The 18,583-nt window shown below is 35.8% G+C and overlaps 1 protein-coding gene across 1 annotated transcript; it reads left to right on the top strand.

The window, feature by feature from the left end:
- Window positions 1-84: 84 nt before the first annotated feature.
- LOC107505772 (HLA class II histocompatibility antigen, DQ alpha 2 chain) lies at window positions 85-16,621 on the top strand. Its single transcript, XM_016136090.2, has 5 exons — window positions 85-216; window positions 14,019-14,267; window positions 14,931-15,212; window positions 15,460-15,637; window positions 15,812-16,621. Exons 1-4 carry the CDS (start codon window positions 135-137, stop codon window positions 15,600-15,602), a joined length of 756 nt encoding a protein of 251 aa, XP_015991576.1. The 5' UTR covers window positions 85-134; the 3' UTR covers window positions 15,603-15,637; window positions 15,812-16,621.
- The last annotated feature ends 1,962 nt before the right edge of the window (window positions 16,622-18,583 follow it).

The following is an 18,583-nucleotide window of genomic DNA, read 5'->3' on the forward strand; positions in this document are numbered from 1 at the left end:
TGATGGGCTGAAGGTTAGGTTTAAGCTCCTTCTAAATAGTTTCTTGCACTAGTTCCCTTTAGATCATTTCTTTGTACCGTTCTCATCACTGCTCCACTAAGAAAAGCCACTTCCGAGGAGACCCTTGGAGGAGGATGACCATAAAGAAAGCTCTGATTCTACAGGCCCTCACCCTGACCACCATGATGAGCCCCTGTGGAGGTGAAGACATTGTGGGTGAGTTCAGGGTTGAGGGACGTGGATCTGGAATTGTGAAAAAGAATTGAAAAAACAGTCAATGAGTTAACTGAGACAATGATCTATGAAACCCCAGTTCCCCTCAATGTGAATGTTTATGCTTATTTTCCCTCCCAAAAACCAAAACTCCAACCCAAAATATGATTAGTTCATAGATTAAACTTAATTTCAGGATCTCTTTGTGTCATGGCTGTGTTCACAAAGGGCCTTATTCTCTTTCTAATACCAAAACCAGCTAATACATTCTGAAGGTTGTTATAACATTAATTGATGATAACTCCTAATATTAGATATATTTCCCCATATATATTGCTTCTCTTTAACAGCAATTTATGAGCCTACTACTCCTAACCTACTCTAAATTCTTTTTCAAAGCTATTACTTATTTTATTTTATCTAATTGATTTCTCGGAATAATCAGTGCTATAAATTTCTGGTGCCACATATAAAGTAGAATGTCATATTTTTGTTTCCATTGTAATTTATATTTTCCAGGTTTGGGCTTGAGAGGTAAAAAGGAAATTTTTATTGATGATCATTGCTATAAGAAAAATAAAATTAATTAGTTAAATGACATTGAGCGAGTCAATTCACTACTTTGATCTTCAGATTCCTTGTACGTAAAAATAATTGATAGATTTGTTCTAAGAAACACATAATCAAATTAAATAAATATGCAGAGGAATATTTTAAAACAACAAAGAACTATATAAATGTCCAAATATAGCATGATTATTATAAGTGTAACATCATGTTTATTTGTTTGTTTTGTTTCAGAAAGTTGGGATTGTGTGTGATGAAAAACCTAGGAACTTAAAAATAAGTTAGCCTCAGCTCGTCAACCTAAACTACCAGTCCTACCATCTCCAACCCGTAAAGCTCTAAAGAGGATAAAACCAGATTAATTATGTGGTTCTTTAGCTCTCTCTGCTTTTTCATTTCCTTTCCACAACAATTTCTTTTTTTTTTAATTTTAATTAGTTTCAAGTATACAGTACATTGGTTAGAAATCTAGATAGCTAGTAAAGTGATCCCCCAATTTCCCCCTTCCTCCCCTGACCCTCCACTTAGCCAATGTATTAATGCTAATTGCATTCCTTATGCCATGCTTCTCATCCCTGTGCCCATCCATCAGCTACTAATTTGTACTTCTTTAACCCTTCTCCCATTCTCTCAGGCCCTCTTCTCTGTCCATCACCAAATTGTCCACTATATTTGTGAGTCTGTTTTTGATTAGTTTGTTCTCTTTATTCCTTAAATTCCACATATAAGTGAAATCGTATAATGTTATCTTTCTCTGTCTGACTTAAATACCTCTACACTCATCATTTCATTCCTTTTCATATGTAGCAGTCTTGTTTTCTTATCTTTTTTTAATGGCGGTTTATTTTTTATACTATATATACATAATTTTTTTAACATTTTATATTTTTATTATTCCCTCTCCCCCCACCCCCACTCTCCTCCCCTTTGGTAACCACTAGTCCATTGTCCATGTCTGTGAGTCTCTGTTTGTCCTGTTCACTTGTTGCTTTTAGGTTTATATCCCACACATGTGATATCATGTGATTTTCAATCTTTTCTGTCTGGGTTATTTCGCTTAGTATGATTATTTCAAGGTCCATCCATGTTGTTTCAAATGGCGGTATTTCATCCCTTCTTATGGCTGAGTAATATTCCATGGTATATGGACCACAGCTTCTTTAGCCAATCATCTATCGTAGGACACTTCGGTTGCTTCCATGTCCTGGCCACTGGGAATAGTGCTGCTGTGAACATTGATGTACAAATATCTTTTCAGATATGGGTTTTCAAGTCTTTGGGATAAATACCCAGTAGAAGGATTGCTGGATCATATGGTAGATCAATTCTTAGTTTTTTGAGGAACCTCCATACTGTTTTCCATAGTGGCTGTACCAATTTGCAGTCCCACCAGCAGTGTATGAGGGTTCCTATTTCTCTGCATCCTCTCCAACATTTGTTATTACTTGTCCTGTTGATTATAGCTAGTCTAAGAGGTGTGAGGTGGTATCTCATTGTGGTTTAATTTGCATTTCTTTAATAGCTAGTGACATTGAGTATCTTTTCATATATTTGTTGACCATTTGTATATCTTCTAGGGAGAGTGTCTGTTCAGGTCCTTTGCCCATTTTTTGATTGGATTATTTTTTTTCATTGTTATTCAGTAGTATGAGTTTTTCATATATTTTGGATATTAGGCCCTTATCAGAGGTGTTGTTTGCACATATATTTTGCCATTTGGATGATTGTCTCTTTACCTTGTTGACGGTTTCTTTTGCTGAGCAGAAGCTTTTTTTAGTTTGGTGTGGTCCCATTTATTTATATTTGCTTTTACTTTCTTTGCCTTTGAGGTCAAATTCATAAAATCCTGTTTAAGTCCAAGGTCCTTGAGTTTAGTTCCTATGTTTTCTTCTATGCATTTTATTGTTTCAGGTTTTATATTAAGGTCCTTAATCCATTTTGAGTTAATTTTCGTGTATGGTGATAGACAACAGTCGTCCATTTTCTTCTGTGTGTGCCTTATCTCCTTTCCCCTCTGTGAATTAAAATCTTTGAATCCTCCCTTTTTCAGTCATTGTTATCTCATTTTGTTTCTATGTATGCTGAATGTTCATTACTATCTTGCTATAGCAATTCTCTTCTTATTATTTAAGCTATAATACCCTGTTCTTAGTAAGGGTTGCACCTCTCTGCTTCAATTTGCCTGATAGTCATTTTACTCTTAATTATGTATTTTTTGTTGTTGTTAATTTGTTTTAGGGAGCTGAACTCTTTACGAATTTTCTGTAGTGCAGGCATCGTAGCGGAGAATTCCCTCAATTTTTGTATGTCTGAAAAGGTCTTAATTTCTCCTTCATATCTAAAGGAGAGCTTAGATGGATACATTATTCTAGGCTGGTAGTTCTTTTCACTTAATAGTTTAAATATTTGATTCCATTCCTTTCTGGCTTGTAAGGTCTGTGCTGAGAAGTCCAATGATAATCTAATGGGTTTTCCTTTATACATTACCATTTTCTTCTCCCTGGCTGCCCTGAGAATTCTATCTTTTCATTGATTTTTGATAACTTTAATACAATGTGTCTTGGTGAAGGCCTTTTCGGGTTGAGATAATTGGGTGTTCTGTTGACTTCTTGAATTCCAAGCTCCAGCTCATTCCTTAGATTTGGGAAATTCTCATCCACTATTTGTTGAAAATGCTTTCTAGTCCCTGCTCCTTTTCCTTGCCTTCAGTAATGCCCATTTTTCTTAGGTATCCTCTCCTGATGGTATCAGCTAGTTTTTGTATTTCTCTTTCATTATTTTTTATTCTTTGGTTTCTCTCCTCTTCCTTCTGATTTATTTCTAGACTTTTGTCTTCAATATCACTGATCTGTTTCTCCATTTAATCGACTCTATTTCCCAAGCTTGCTATTTCATTTTTCATCTCTTGCATTGTGTTTTTGATCTCCAGAGGTTCCATATGGTTCTTTTTGAGGGTTTCAATCTCCTTGCTCTGCTCATCTTGTTGTTTTTGCAATTTCTGAAATTGGTGATAATGACTCGTTTCGGAACTCACTGAGTTTTTTCAGACATACCATCCTGAATTCTCTGCTGTTTAAGTCACATATTTCTATGTCTGTAAGCTCACTTTCTGGAGATTTTTCTCTTATTTCTGAGATGGCTTGTCACCTTGGTTGTTCATGGTGTTTAATGGACTATTTCTCTGCCTGGGCATTAATGAAAGTATATTCTGCCGTTTTTCCAGAAAGAAAATTTATTATATAAAGATCTCTTATTAGCCTGCTGCAAAGAAGGCACTTTTCTTTTGGTTTCCAGTAGGTGGGGTCTAAGCCTCTTGTATCCAGGCTTTATATAAAGTCTTAATAATGCTTTTTAAATGTTTTTTAGATATTTAATCATGTTCACTACCCTCGGTTTTAGTCCCTGTCAGTGTCAACTACAATCTCAGCAGCATTTGCTCAGATTCCCCTGGGGCTCCTCGGTGATCGGTTTTTAGGGTATGGGGGAAGGGGCCCTCTGGGTTGGAGGTTGTGGGCTGAAGCTCAGCCTTGGTTTTGCAACTGCTGCCAGCAAAAATCAATTGTTGTTCCTCTGCGGTCCCATCCTGCTTCTCTAATTTCTGCTCTGGTAACTGGGCCCTGCAATGGCCAGCCACAGCTCACAGCTTTCCACAGCATGGCTATTCAGGGAACTAACCATAGGAACTTGTGTTCCTTCTCCTCTCCCCCTCCTCCTGTAAGGCGCTCCGGTGGCTGCAGGAGACAGCTTCTTTATTACTCCCAGTCCACTGCCCAACACCCTGGGGTTCTGACCTGTGGTAGCTCTTATGCACAGATCCCACACTCAGACATGCTGGTGTGCAGTTTAGGTGTTTTTTTTGTTGAGTTTTTGAGTTTTTTTGTTGAGTTTTTGTTGAGTTTACTGTTGTTTCAAGGAAAGAGATCTGGGAACGTCTCATGCCACCACATTTAATCCAATCTTCTCTTGTTTTCTTATCTTTTTAGCCACTTTATCCCTTGTTTGGAGCACTTAATTCTTTTCCCTTTAAGGTACTTATTGATAGGAATGTAGTTGTTACCATTCTTTATTCCTGTTTTGATACATGTTTTTTCTTTTTAAAGAAGTCCCTCCAACATTTCCTGTAATTCTGGCTTGGTGGTAATAAATTCCTTTAGGTTATTTTTGTCTGGGAAATTATTCTTGTTGTATATCCTGGGTCTTCATTCTTTTGACTATTTTTTGCCAAACCCTTCTGTCCTGCATAGTCACTCTTGAGAAATCAGCTGCCAGTCTATGGGTGTTCCCTTATATGTAATTATTTGTTTTTCTCTTGCTATTTTAAAATTTTTTTCTTTGTATTTAAACTTTGTTATTTTAATTATGATGTGTCTTGGTGTGGGCCTCTTGGGATCCCTGATTTTTGGAATTCTCTGAGCTTCCTGGGGTTTTATGTCCATTTCCTTCACCAGGTGAGGGAAGTTTTCCATCATTATTCCTTCAAACAGATGTGCAACATCTTGATTTTCTTCACTTACACCAATCAGACGAATATTTGGAAACTTAATAGTGTCTCATATCTTCCTTAAATCATCTTTGTATTCTTGACCTTTTTTTTTCTTACCATTCTGTTTGAGTGTCCTGATTCCTGTCTCCAGATAGGGCATGAGATCCTCTTCTTTATTCGCTTTGTTTATTCCTTTGTTTATTCCATTTAATAGTCTTCTCATCTCAGATAATGCATTCTCCATTTCAGACTGGTTCCCTTTTCTAATTTCCACTTCCATTTTTATGTTTTCTATCTCTTTGTTAAAGTTCTCACTGAATTTATCTCTAATTCCCAAAAGTTCATTGAGCATCTTTATAACCAGTGTTTTGAACTCTGCATCTGTTAGATTACTTGACTCCATTATATCTGGATCTCTGTTCTGTTCTGTCATATGGTTTCTACTTCTTTGTCTTCCCATTTTGGCTGTCTTTCCATGTCTGTTTCTATGCACTAAGCAAAGCTCCTAAGTCTCCAGTCTTATTAGTGTGGATTTGTGGAGTAGGTGTCCAGTGGCACAGTCCTGAGAGAGATTCAGCTGCAGGCCAAACTTAGCCCAAGCCTCTACCTCTCTGGGGCCACCTGTTAAGATTCAGCAAGCAATCCACAGATGCTGTGCTTATAGTTGCCTCAAAAGGCCACACTAGAAAGCAAAACCAGATGCGTCCAGTGTGAGTCTAGGCGCTGCTCAGCAAGGTGCATCTGACTCGCTGAGAATATACTTGGATATGGCTTGGGTGGGGCCCAGGTTGGGGGAGGTGGGGTTTCAGAGAATCCTCTGGGAAGAGTGACTTCTGTTATCCAATTTGATGACATCACAGCTATGCCAGCGCTGTGTCCACACACTGAGGGGGGAAAGGACTCAGCAGGGAACAATGGATACCGCTGGCCTCTCCAACAATATCTCCCTGTAAGTCCCTCGTGCTCGCTATGTGGAGCCGATCGGGCATTTGTACTCAGAGTGAGGAGGTCCCTCACTGTGAAAATCCACTTGCGGACACAGCCCCTTTAAGCGGCTTCTGCCGCTGCCAATGCTGCAGCCTCCATCTGACTCAGCTGCTCGGAACAGGTCACCCCACATCCTTGATCTGTCCTACCTTCTGCCATTGGATTTCTCCCTAGTCATATGGCTCATTCATCTATATCTCAGGAGATTTTTCTTTGCTGCTGCTCTTTGTTTCCGTCATGTCTTTGATTTGGTCGCCAGAGGGATGAACAGAGCCTCCATCATTTTGAAGCATTCCCTCCACAATGGCTCATTTTACTACATTTCAGTCTACTGTTCAGACCTTTGTTCTACTGTGTTGTGGGCAGTGACAACAGTTATTGAAACCCAAAGCAAAAAAACAAGCAATGGAAAATAGAAGAGAAATAGAGTACAATGGAATCTTCAAAACATTTTCCAAACATAATTCACTATTTCAACAGATATTTGGGAAAGTATGAAGACCTTCTAGGTGTTTAGCATAATTCAAGGTTTTATCCATGAAGAACTCATGTTCTTGTAATAAGAGACAGATAATTAATAAAAAGTATTAACAGGTAAGTAAATTCCGAAGTGTGTTAGAATGATAGAAATGCTATGAAAACGTAAGACAGAGTATAGGGATATTAAGTGATTAGAGATAAACTTAAGAATTAAATTTATTTATTTATTTAATAAATATTACTGAATTATTTTTTATTTTTCAATTACAGTTGACATTCAAATTTTTTCCCTTTTTACCATGTTTATTTCAGATCTTTGCATTTTTAAATAATTTTTTATTTTTCAATTACAGTTGGCATACAATATTATATTAGTTTCAGGTGTACAACATAATGATTAGACATTATATAACTTACGAAGTGATTACCCTGATAAATCTGGTATCCATCTGACACCATACATAATTATTACAATATTGTCAACTATATTCCTTATGCTGTACTTTACATCCCCATGACTATTTTGTAACTACCAATTTGTACTCCTTAATCCCTTTCTTTTTCACCCAACTCCCAAACCCCCTCCCACCTGAAAACCATCAAAATATTCTGTTTCTATGAGTTTGTTTCTGTTTTGTTTATTTTGGCATTTTTCCTTCTCTGTCTGATTTACTGTGCTCAGCACTATAATCTTTGGGTCCATCCATGTTGTTGAAGGTGGCAAGATTTTCTTTCTTTATGGCTGAGTAATATTTCATTGTATATATGTAACATCTCTTCTTTATCCATTCATTGATTGGTGGACCCTCGGGTTGATATTTAATATTATTTTATATTAGTTTCAGGTGTGCGGCACAGTGGTTAGGCATTTATATAATTTACAAAGTGATCCCCCTAACTAGTCTAGTACTCACCTGACACTATACATAGTTATTATCATATTGCTGACTATATTCCCTATGCTTTATTTTACATCCTCATGACTATTTTATAAATACAAATTTGTACTTCTTAATCCCATCACCTTTTTTACCCCCTCCCCCCAACTCTCTTTCTATCTGGTAATCATCAGCTTGTTCCCTGTATCTATGGGTCTATTTCTGTTTTGTTTGTTTATTTTTTTCTTTAGATTTCATAACTCAGTGAATTACATGGTATTTGTCTTTCTCTGTCTGACTTATTTCACTTAGCATAATACCTTCCAGATCCAACCATGTCGTCACTAATGGTAAAATTTCATTCTTTTTTATAGTCAAGTATATTGTGTATATATACCACAATTTCTTATCCAATCATCTATTGATGGGCACTTAGATTGCTTCCATGTCTTGGCTATTGTAAATAATGCTGCAATGAACATAGGGGTACACATGTCATTTTAAATTACTGTTTTGGAATTCTTCAGATAAATACCCAGCAGTAGAATTGCTGGGTCATAAGGTAGTTATATTTTTAACTTTTTGAGGAACCTCCATACCATTTTTGCACAAATTTGAAATCTCATCAGCAGCACATGAGGGTTCCCTTCTCTTGACATTTTTGCAAACTCCTGTTGTTGATTTATTGATGATGGCCATTCTGACAGGTATGAGGTGATATCCCATTGTGGTTTTAATTTGCATTTCTCCAATGATTAATAACATTGAGTAACTTTTCATATGTTTGTTGGCCTTCCATATGTCCTTTTTGACAAAATGTCCATCCAGTTCTTCATCTCATTTTTTAATTGGATTGTTTGTTCTTTTGCTGTTAAATTGTTTGAGTTCTTTATTAATTTTGGATATTAACTGCTTACCAGATATATCATTGGCAAATGTCTTCTCCCATGCAGTAGCTTGTCTTTTCATTTTGCTGATAGTTTTCTTTACTATACAAAGACTCTTTAGTTTGATATAATCTCATTTCTTTATTTTTTTCTTTTGTTTCCCATGCCTTCAGGAGACATATCCAAAAAAAGAAATAAATTACTAAGAGCAATGTCAAAGCGTTTACTGTCTGTTTTTTCTTTAAGTTTTATGATTTTTGGTCATACATTTAAGTTTTTAATCTGTTTTGAGTTTATTCTTGTATATTGTGTAAGAAAGTAATATAGTTTCATTTTTGCATGTATCTGTCTATTTCTCCTAACACTATTTGTTGAAGAGAGTGTCTTTACCCCCATTGAATATTCTTCACTCCTTTGTCACAGATTGATTGATCATATAGGTTTGTTTCTGGGCTCTCTATTTTGTTCCATTAATCTGTCTCTGTTTCTATAAAAGGACCATACTGTTTTGATTATTATAACCTCGTAGTAAATTTTGATATCAGGTAACATGACACATCCATCTTTGCTCTTTCTCAAGATTGCTTTTACTTTTTAGGATCTTTTGTGGTTCCATATAAATATGAGATTAATTTGTTCTAGTTCTGTGAAAAATGCCATTGGTATTTTGATGCCATTGGTATATTGCATTGAATCTATACATTACTTTGAGTAGTATGGACATTTTAATGATTTTAATTCTTTGTATCTATTAGGGTAGTATAGACTTCAATTATTTGCATCTTCAATTTTTTTCTTCAATGTCTTACAATTTTCTGAATACAGATCTTTTATCTCCTTGGTTAAATTCGTTCCTGAGTATTTTTTGATGTAATTTTAAATTAGATCGTTTTGTTAATTTCTTTTTCTGATAGTTCGTTATTGTTGTATAGAAATGTAACCGATTTCTGAATATTAACTTTGTATCTTTACTACTTTACTAAAATCATTTATAAGTGTTGATAGTTTTTGGTAGAATGCTTAGGGTTCTCTCTCTATAGCATCATGTCATCTGCGAATAATGACAGTTTCACTTCTTCCTTTCCAATATGGATGTCTCTTATTTCTTTTTCTAGTCTGATTGCTGTGGCTAGGAGTTCCAATACTATGTTAAATAGAAATGGTAAAGGTGGACATCTTTGTCTTGTTCTTGACCTTAAGGAAAATGCTTTTCCCCATTGAACATAAATGTTAGCTGCATGTTTGTCATATATGGCCTTTATTATGTTGAGGCCATATATGACAAACATGCAGCTAACATTTATGTTCAATGGGGAAAAGCATTGAACCCTCTATTCTCACTTTGCTTAAAGTTTTTTTTAATCATAAATAGATGTTGGATTTTGTCAAATGTTTTTTCTGTATCTATTGATATGATCACATATTTTATATGTTTCATTTTGTTGATGTGGTCTATCATGTTAATTGATTTCCAAATATACTTGATCATGGTGTAGGATCTATTTAATGTCTTGCTGAATTTGATTTGCTAATATTTTGTTGAAGATTTTTGCATCTATGTTCATTAGGAATGTTGGCCTGTAATTTTCTTTTTTTCGTAATGTCTTTGTCTGGTTCGGTAATTAGGAAAATGGCGGCCTTGTAAAATAAGCTTGGATCCTTCCCTCCTCTTGAATTTTTCGGAATAGTTTGAGAAGAATAGGTGTTAATTCTTCTTTGAATGTTTGGTGAAATTTATTCATGAAGCAATCTGGTCCAGGACTTTTGTTTGCTGGATTTTTTTTATTACTGATTTGATTTTATTACTAGTTATTGGTCTGTTCAAATTTTCTGTTTCATCTTGGTTCAGTGTTGGAAAACAGTGTGTTTTTAGGAATTTATCCATTTCTTTCATATTGTCCAATTTGTTGGCATATAATTGTTTATAATATTTTCTTATAATCTTTTTATGTCTGTGGTGCTGATTGTCCTTCTCCTTCATTTCTGATTTTTTTTAATTTGAGTCTTCTCTCTTTTTTTTGGATAAGTCTTGTTAAAGGTTTATCTGTTTTGTTTATCTTTTCAAAGTACCAGCTCTTGGTTTAATTGATCTTTTGCACTGTTTTTTCAGATTCTGTTTTGTTTACTTCCACTCTGATCTTTACTGTTTCCTTTTTTATACTCACTTTGGGCTTTGTTTTTCTTGTTTTCATAGTTCTTTTAGATGTAAGGTTAGACTGGTTATTTGAGATTTTTCTTGAGGTAGGCCTGTATTGCTCTGAATTTCCCTCTTATAACAACTTTGGCTGTGTCTCATAGATTTTTAGGTCATTGTATTTTTATTTTTATTTGTCTCAAGGTATTTTTATTTCTCCCTTGATCTTTTTGTTAACCTATTTATTGTTTAGTAGTATGTTATTCAGTCTCCATGTGGTTGTGTGCTTTTCGGTTTTCTTCTTGTAATTAATTTCTAGATTCATATTATTGTGATCGGAGAAGATGCTTGATATGATTTCAGTCTTTTTAAATTTATTGAGACCTGTTTTGTAGTCTATTATGTAGTTTATCATGGAAATTGTTCTTCATGTGCTTGAAATATTTATGTCCATAAATATTTGCTTTATATTTTTAGATACTCCTACATGGGTGAGTAAATGTTTATGACATATCCTTTTGTTGAATTGATTCCTTTATCATTATGAAACATCTTTCTTATTATGGCCTTTGTTTTAAAGTCTATTTTGTCTGATATAAATATTGCCTTCATTTTTTGTTTATTTCCCTTCATTTGAACAAAATTCTTTTTCATTTTCTTACTTTCCTTCTGTGTGTGTCTTTTGATATGAAGTAAGTCTCTTGCAGACCACAAATGTAAGGGTCTTGTTTTATTATCCATTCAACTACCCTATGTCTTTTGATTGGAGAATTTAATACATTTACATTTAAAGTGATTATTGATAGGTATGTAGTTATTGCAATTTTATTTTCATATTTTGGATCTTTTCTTCTTCTTAAAGAAGTCTCTCTAACATTTCCTGTGATACCGGTTTGGTAGTGATGAACTCCTTTAGCTTTTCTTGTCTGGGAAGCTCTTTATCTGTCTTTCCATTCCAAATGATAGCTTGGCTGGATAGAATAATTTTGGTTATAAGTTCTTATTTTCATCACTTTGAAGATTTTCTTCCAATTACTTTAGGCCTGCAAAGTTTCTGTTAAGAAAGCAGCTAATAGTCTTATGGAAGCTCCTTTATAGGTAACTACTTTTCTCTTCTACTTTTAAGATGTTCTCTTTGTCTTAAAACTTTGGCTTTTAATTATTAAGTGTTTTGGTGCAACCCTCTTTGGAAGTCTCTGAGCTTCCTGGACTTGTATATCTATTTCCTTCATTGGGTTAGGAAAGTTTTCCATCATTATTTTTTCAAATAGGTTTTCAATTCTTTGTTTTCTTTCTTCTCCTTCTGGTTTTTCTATGAGTCAAATGTTCTTATGCTTGATATTGTCACAAAGGTCCTTAAACTATCCTCGATGTCTTAAATTCTTTTTATTCTTTGCTGTTCCAAATGAGTGTTTTCCACTGCCTTCTCTTCCAAATTGCTGATTCAGTCCTCTGCTTCATCTAATCTGCGGTTAATTCCATCTAAGGTATTCCTTATCTCAGTTTTTGTATTCTTCATTTTGGACTATTTTTTTGTGGTTTCTATCTCTTTGTCTAAGCTCTCAGTGAGTAATTTTTTATTTTCCCAAATCCACTGAGTATCCTCATAACCAGTGTTTCAAACTCTATGTATTATAGGTTGCTTGCCTCCATTTTGCTTTGTTCTTTCTCTGGAATTTTGTCCTGTTCTTTCATTTGAGACTTATTTATTTGTCTCCCCATTTTGGCTGCATCTCTGTATTTGTTTCTATGTATTAGGTAAATCCGCTATGTCTCCCATTCTTAGCAGGTTAGCCTTATGTAGTAGGTTTCCTGTGGGGCCCAATAAAACATTCTCCCTTGTCCCCTAGTGTGGTTTGCATGTGCCTTCCTATTATAGTTGAGTGTTGATTCCTTTTGGAATGTCAGTAAGTGAAATTGAGCCTTAAGCTGACTGGCTGTGAGGACTGGCTGTGAGGACTGGCTATGACTACAGGGGATGCATGTGATTCTGGTGCCTGACAAGTCCACTGTTTTGGACTGGTGCTCTGGTGTGATCTGAAGCTGGCCACCAGGTGTGTTAACTCTGGGGCCTCTTTGCTCTGGTGCAGGTCAAAGTCAGCTGTGGCTTATGCCTAACTTCAGGCCACTTGGTAGGAACTACAAAGTAATCTGTGGTTTGTAGGCTATGCTGTCACCTGAGACTGGCTACACCAATGCCAGGTTTATGGCCACTTAAAAGAACTGTAGGACATGCTCAGGCCAGCCACTGTTTGTTTGGGGTTTGTGGACCTTTGAGAGATTTTAGAAAAGTCTACATTGCTGGCAAAGTCCAGCTGCTTGTGAGGAACAGCCGCCAAAATAGGTTCAAGCCAGTGCACAAGTCGCGTGGGTGAGGTTTCAGGGAATCACCAGGGTGGGGTGAACAGTGTTAGCGAGGTTGATAAAACTCAGACTTGGTGCTTGCCTGTGCCTGCCAGCTGCATTTGAGGCTTGGTGGGGGAAGGGCTTAACAAAAGAACGATGAAGGCTGCCAGCACTTCTGCTTGTGCCTGCCAGCTGCCTTTGAGAGGGCTCACTCTTGCCCAGGAGAGAGCTGCCTCTTCAGCCCTCACCCTAAAACCAGTCATTTCAGTTCCTTCCATATGTCCCTGTGCTTTTCGACATGCTGTCCCTTCATTGGAGTTTACACAATTATACGTGAGCAAGTATATGTGAGTCTGTACTTTGGTCCTTTAAGAAAATGCCTGGGTCTACAGCAGCCTTTCATCTCACCTACATCATGGAGTCTCCACTGATATTCACAACAGATATTGTGGGGACTTTTTTTCCTGGCAGTCATGCTCTGGGCTGGGGCACCCAGTATGCAGCTGGGATCGTTCACTCCACAGGGGGAATCTCTGCGGCCAAGATAACCCTCCTGATTCTTAACCACCACACGTGGGTGTGGGACCAGCCTGTTTCACCTCTTCACTCCTCCTACCAGTCTCAATGTAGCTTCTTCTTTATATCCTCAGTTATAGAAATTCTGTTAGACTTCAGGTGGTTCTCTATGGTGGTTGTTTTATAATTTCAAATATTATTGAATTCTTACTATATACCATGACTCTCTTAGGTACCTGAGATACATATTTGAACAAGATATAACATCCCAATGCCTCCTGGAGTATACATTATCATGGGAAAGATAATATACGTACATAAAAACAATTTTTAAGAAATAATTTTTGAATTTTTCCTTTCAATTGCCCTAATATAGAAAACACAAAAATGAAGACTGACATGCCAAATATATACATACAGTATATGGAACACGGTTTCTTATGACTTCGTGTTTAATAAAGATTTTCCCCTCTATCTATATCCTTAACATCCCATTACCTTCCTGCTCTGGAATGGTCACTCCTCAGCCGACCACGTGGGTACTTATGGCACAAATGTCTACCAAACATATGGCGCCTTTGGCCAGTTCACATATGAATTCGATGGAGATGAGCTCTTCTACGTAGACCTGGAAAAAATGGAAACTGTGTGGCGACTACCTGAATTTTGCAATTTTACCAAGTTTGAAACTCAAAGTGCCCTGAGAAACATTGTTGTGGCAAAAAGAAATTTGGATATCTTGATAAAAAATTCCAACTTTACACCTGCCATGAATGGTGAGTGTCCACAAGTTTGTCTCTCTTTGCTGCATCTACCACACATTTTAGGTCTCATTTCTTTCTTCCCCAGAATAGCTACTCTTCCTAGTATAATATAAATTCTTTCACCTTCCTATTTCATTTCCCAGTAGATATTCAGTCTCCATCATATCTACTTAATCTTTAAATATCCCTCCCCTAGATTCCATGAGATACTCCTGTAAGAAGATATTCCCAAACTCTTAGCCTAAGACACACTCACTCACATCATGCCCTGTGGATTCCCAAAGAGAGGAAATTGTTCTAGGCTTCATAGTAATTTAAAAGCAGAGGAAAGTTCAGAAGAGAGGACAGTTCAAAATCTCCAGATAAAAATACCAGTACCCCTTCTAAAGTCACCATAGATAACATTAAATTTCTTCATTCAGAAAATGGAAAAGTCAAGGTAGAAGTTTTGGACAAGGCTGCCTGGAAAAAAAAAAAGTGACATAAATGATATAAGAAATAGGTGAAAAAATTGGAAGGAGGCTGTTGCTTACTGTAAAATGTGTCTGGAAGGAAACAGGGAATATATCACTAACAGCCAGGGAATTGTGTGAATGGGAGGGATTTCCCAAAGTGATTAAGAAACTCAATGCATAGTCATCAGAAATTCAAATCGGTGTTTTGTCTTCATTGTAGAAATTCCTGAAGTGGTTGTGTTTCCCAAATCTTCTGTGATCATCGATATTCCCAACACCCTCATCTGCCTAGTGGACAATATATTTCCTCCTGTGATCAACGTTACCTGGTTTTATAATGGACGTTCAGTTGTAGAAGGAGTTGCTGAGACAACCTTCTACCCCAAGAGTGACCATTCTTTCTTCAAGCTCAGTTACCTCACTTTTCTTCCCTCCACTGATGATTTCTATGACTGTAGGGTGGAGCACTGGGGCCTGGAAGAACCGCTCCTCAAACACTGGGGTATGTATAAATCCCATCATTGTTTGCAAACTCTCTGATTCAATCCCAAGTCCACATCATCTTGCTTTATAGCTCTTAATCCCCAGAATCACAACTCTTTTTCCCACAATTGCAAAAATTTCTAATTCACTTTACTCTTCTCTCAATGTCCAGGTGTCTTGTCCATTTCCAAACACACACACAATTCTCTAAATATAGATGCCCTACATACAGTGTCCTTTAACTCTATAGGTGTCTTTTTTCTCAGAGCCTGAGATCCCAACCCCTATGTCAGAGCTGACAGAGACTGTGGTCTGTGCCTTGGGGTTGGCCATGGGCCTCATGGGCATTGTGACGGGCCCCGTCCTAATCATCCGAAGCCTGTGCAGAGATGGTGCCTCCAGACACTGAACGACCACATGAGTCATGGCTTAGAAAATGGGAAGGTAAGAATTAGATGTAATGGAAATGAAATGATGTTCCTTCAGGTAGTAAAGCCAAGGGTGGAGGATTGGCACCCAGGATCTATGTGTTTGAAAAATTATGGGCAAATTGGAGGACGGGTTGACCTTGAAACAGGAGCAGAAGATTCATCAATCTCATGCTGTTTCCTGTTTCAGGTAATTAATCTTTACAAGAAAGAAGACAAATGATTCAAATTCTAGGTCTTTGTCTTGACCTTGATATATGGCTTAGATCTGCTCCTTGTTCCACTTCATCATATTGCTCCTTCTAGAGCCTCCTCGCTTTCCTGCTTGAGTGGAATTTGTAGTGAATTTTTTCTTCAGAAATCATTGACCCTTATGAATTCTTCCAACATAATCTTCTATTGATTGACAACTTTTCACAGAAAGACCTGGACAATTTCATTCAGCCACCTAATTCAATATCTATGCCAAAATGTATGTATATATCTTTCTGGGATATCTTTGTTTAGAGTATACATTTTTTCTGTCTTTTTGATAGAGCTAATTCAGGTCATATGTAAGAATAGAAGACCTTCTGTTGGAATATTAGCTGATGCCTCAGTGCTATTTGACCTCTTTCCCAGGTTGTTTTAATACCACACAGTCAAGGTGTCCAAATAATATTGTAACATAATAAATGCGTTCTTTTCCTTTCTGTATTTTTATTTTGTTCCCTCTCTCTCCCTGCCCATTTAGGTATCAGTGAAGATAGTGCATACTTTCTCCCCTCAGCATAGTGTTTTTATATCTGAAATGCTAAAACAAACAAACAAACAAATAAACAAACATGAGGGAAGGAAAATGTGTAGGTATTCAATTTTAAAATAAAATTCTAAAATCTATGGAAGAGACAATAAATTGAAATAAAGTATTTTAAACACAAAAATTGGATTTTGAGAACAAAAAGTAAAAAAATTTTGCCATAAATATTAGATTTGTGACAAATGCAGAATGATGTGAAAGGTTTCCTCCCTGTTTCTTCCCCAGATGTGATAGAAACTCTCCAAGTTGGGAAGGGAGAGAAGTTAGAAATGAGAAGAGTGACATGAGATACTCCTGTGTATCTCAGAAAGTGCTCCACACTTTACTTTTATTTGAGTTATAATCATGACAAAGGAGAGATGGAGGTCATTGACGAGCTAAAAGGGCCTACAGCAGAGGCAGCTGGAGCCTCATTTCCCTGTAGGCACTACCATTTGACAATAGTATGAACACAATTTAAATTCACTCCATGCTCAAGATCATAAATTGTTTATTGAAAACATTTAATATGAGTTGTTTTTATTGTATGAGAATCTGTAGATTAACTGAGAGTTCATAATATTTCAGGTTTACATACAATGTAATCCGCAAAACAGCTGTTGAGAGGCCCCATGAAGTGATACATATAAAACACCTAGCCTAATATATGGCACACTGTAAGCCCCGAATATATGTTAACTATGCGTATTATGTATATTATCTGTACTTGAAACTTCAATTTCCATGCCTAGACTCTGAAAACCAAGTTTAGTCCATGCAGGGCATTCTTTTTGCTAAACTAGTTAGTCTTATACGTCTTTAGACCAATTTCAGGTATTTATCATTCTTACCTTTCCTTTATTCTTTTCTTTTCTTTCTTTCTTTCTTTCTTTCTTTCTTTCTTTCTTTCTTTCTTTCTTTCTTTCTTTCTTTCTTCACTTCTTATTTTAGTGTAGTAAAATATGCATAACATAAAATATATAGTAAAATGTACATAACATTTTTAAATGTATAGTTCAGTCATATTAAGTACGTTCACATTGTTGCATGACCATCACCACCATCCATCACCAAAACATTTTTGCCATTCCAAACTGAAACTCTGTACCCGTTAAACAATAACTCCCCATTCCCATCCTCCCTCTAGCCCCTAATAACCACTATTATATTTTTTATCTCTATAAACTTGACCATTTCAGGTACTTTATGTAAGTAGAATCGTACAAAAGGACAATGATATAAATTGTTCTTTTGTGACTAGCTTATTTTAATTGGCATAATGTCTTCATGGTTCACCTCTGTTGTAGCATGCATTATAATTTACTTCCTTTATAAGGTCGAATAATTTCCACTGTATGCATATATCACATTTTGTTTATCCAGTCATCCATCAATGTACATTTGAGTTATTTCCATCTGGCTATTTTCCATAATGCTTTTTATGAACATTAGAGTACAAATACCTATTCAAGCCCCTTTTTTCAATTGTGTGTATATATGTACATATATATAGATTAATACAGAATAATATTTCCAATTGCTACATCATATAGTAATTCTGTTTAATTTTTGAGTAACCACTATATTGTTTTCTACAGTGGTTGTACCATTTTACATTCCCATCAACAATGCACAAGGGTTCCAATTTTTCTACATCCATGACAACACTTGTTATTTTCTGAGTTTTTGATAATAACCATCCTAATATATGTGTATACTACATATAAGAAAATGGTAAATCTCATAAATAAAATATTTATCAAAAAACAAACAAAACCAATAAAAATTATTTTTATTTATATAAAATTCAAAATTATGCACACATAAGAAAAACAAAAAAATAATTTTCACAAATTCAAAGTAACATTTTCCTCTGAAAGAAAAGAATGATAATTAAAAAGTATACCCAGAATGCTTCTAGGAGGCTGTGTTCTGTTTTTTAAACTATGTGGTTAATTATTTATTAAACTCTATATACAGGTTTACGTAGCTCTCTCTGAATAAGTTATAGGTCACTCTACAAGACATGTTATTATTAAATCCCCAATTATGAAAAACCTATTCTAAAGTCATGAGCTAGAGAATAGTGCATATAGCTATCCTAGATATAAATCCAGGTCAAGAAGTATAAATTCAATTTACTCTGGGAAATTTATACTTTAAGTTAAATAATGTGTTTAAGCT

Source organism: Rousettus aegyptiacus, unplaced genomic scaffold (assembly GCF_014176215.1).
Source record: "Rousettus aegyptiacus isolate mRouAeg1 unplaced genomic scaffold, mRouAeg1.p scaffold_m13_p_1, whole genome shotgun sequence".
Taxonomy (NCBI): domain Eukaryota; kingdom Metazoa; phylum Chordata; class Mammalia; order Chiroptera; family Pteropodidae; genus Rousettus; species Rousettus aegyptiacus.

Bases quoted from the DNA above. Each gene is read 5' to 3' on its own strand.
- LOC107505772 (XM_016136090.2), top strand. From the start codon at position 135: ATGACCATAAAGAAAGCTCTGATTCTACAGGCCCTCACCCTGACCACC. The intron at 217-14,018 runs GTGAGTTCAGGG...GTCACTCCTCAG, and splicing joins TGGAGGTGAAGACATTGTGG to CCGACCACGTGGGTACTTAT. The intron at 15,213-15,459 runs GTATGTATAAAT...CTTTTTTCTCAG, and splicing joins ACCGCTCCTCAAACACTGGG to AGCCTGAGATCCCAACCCCT.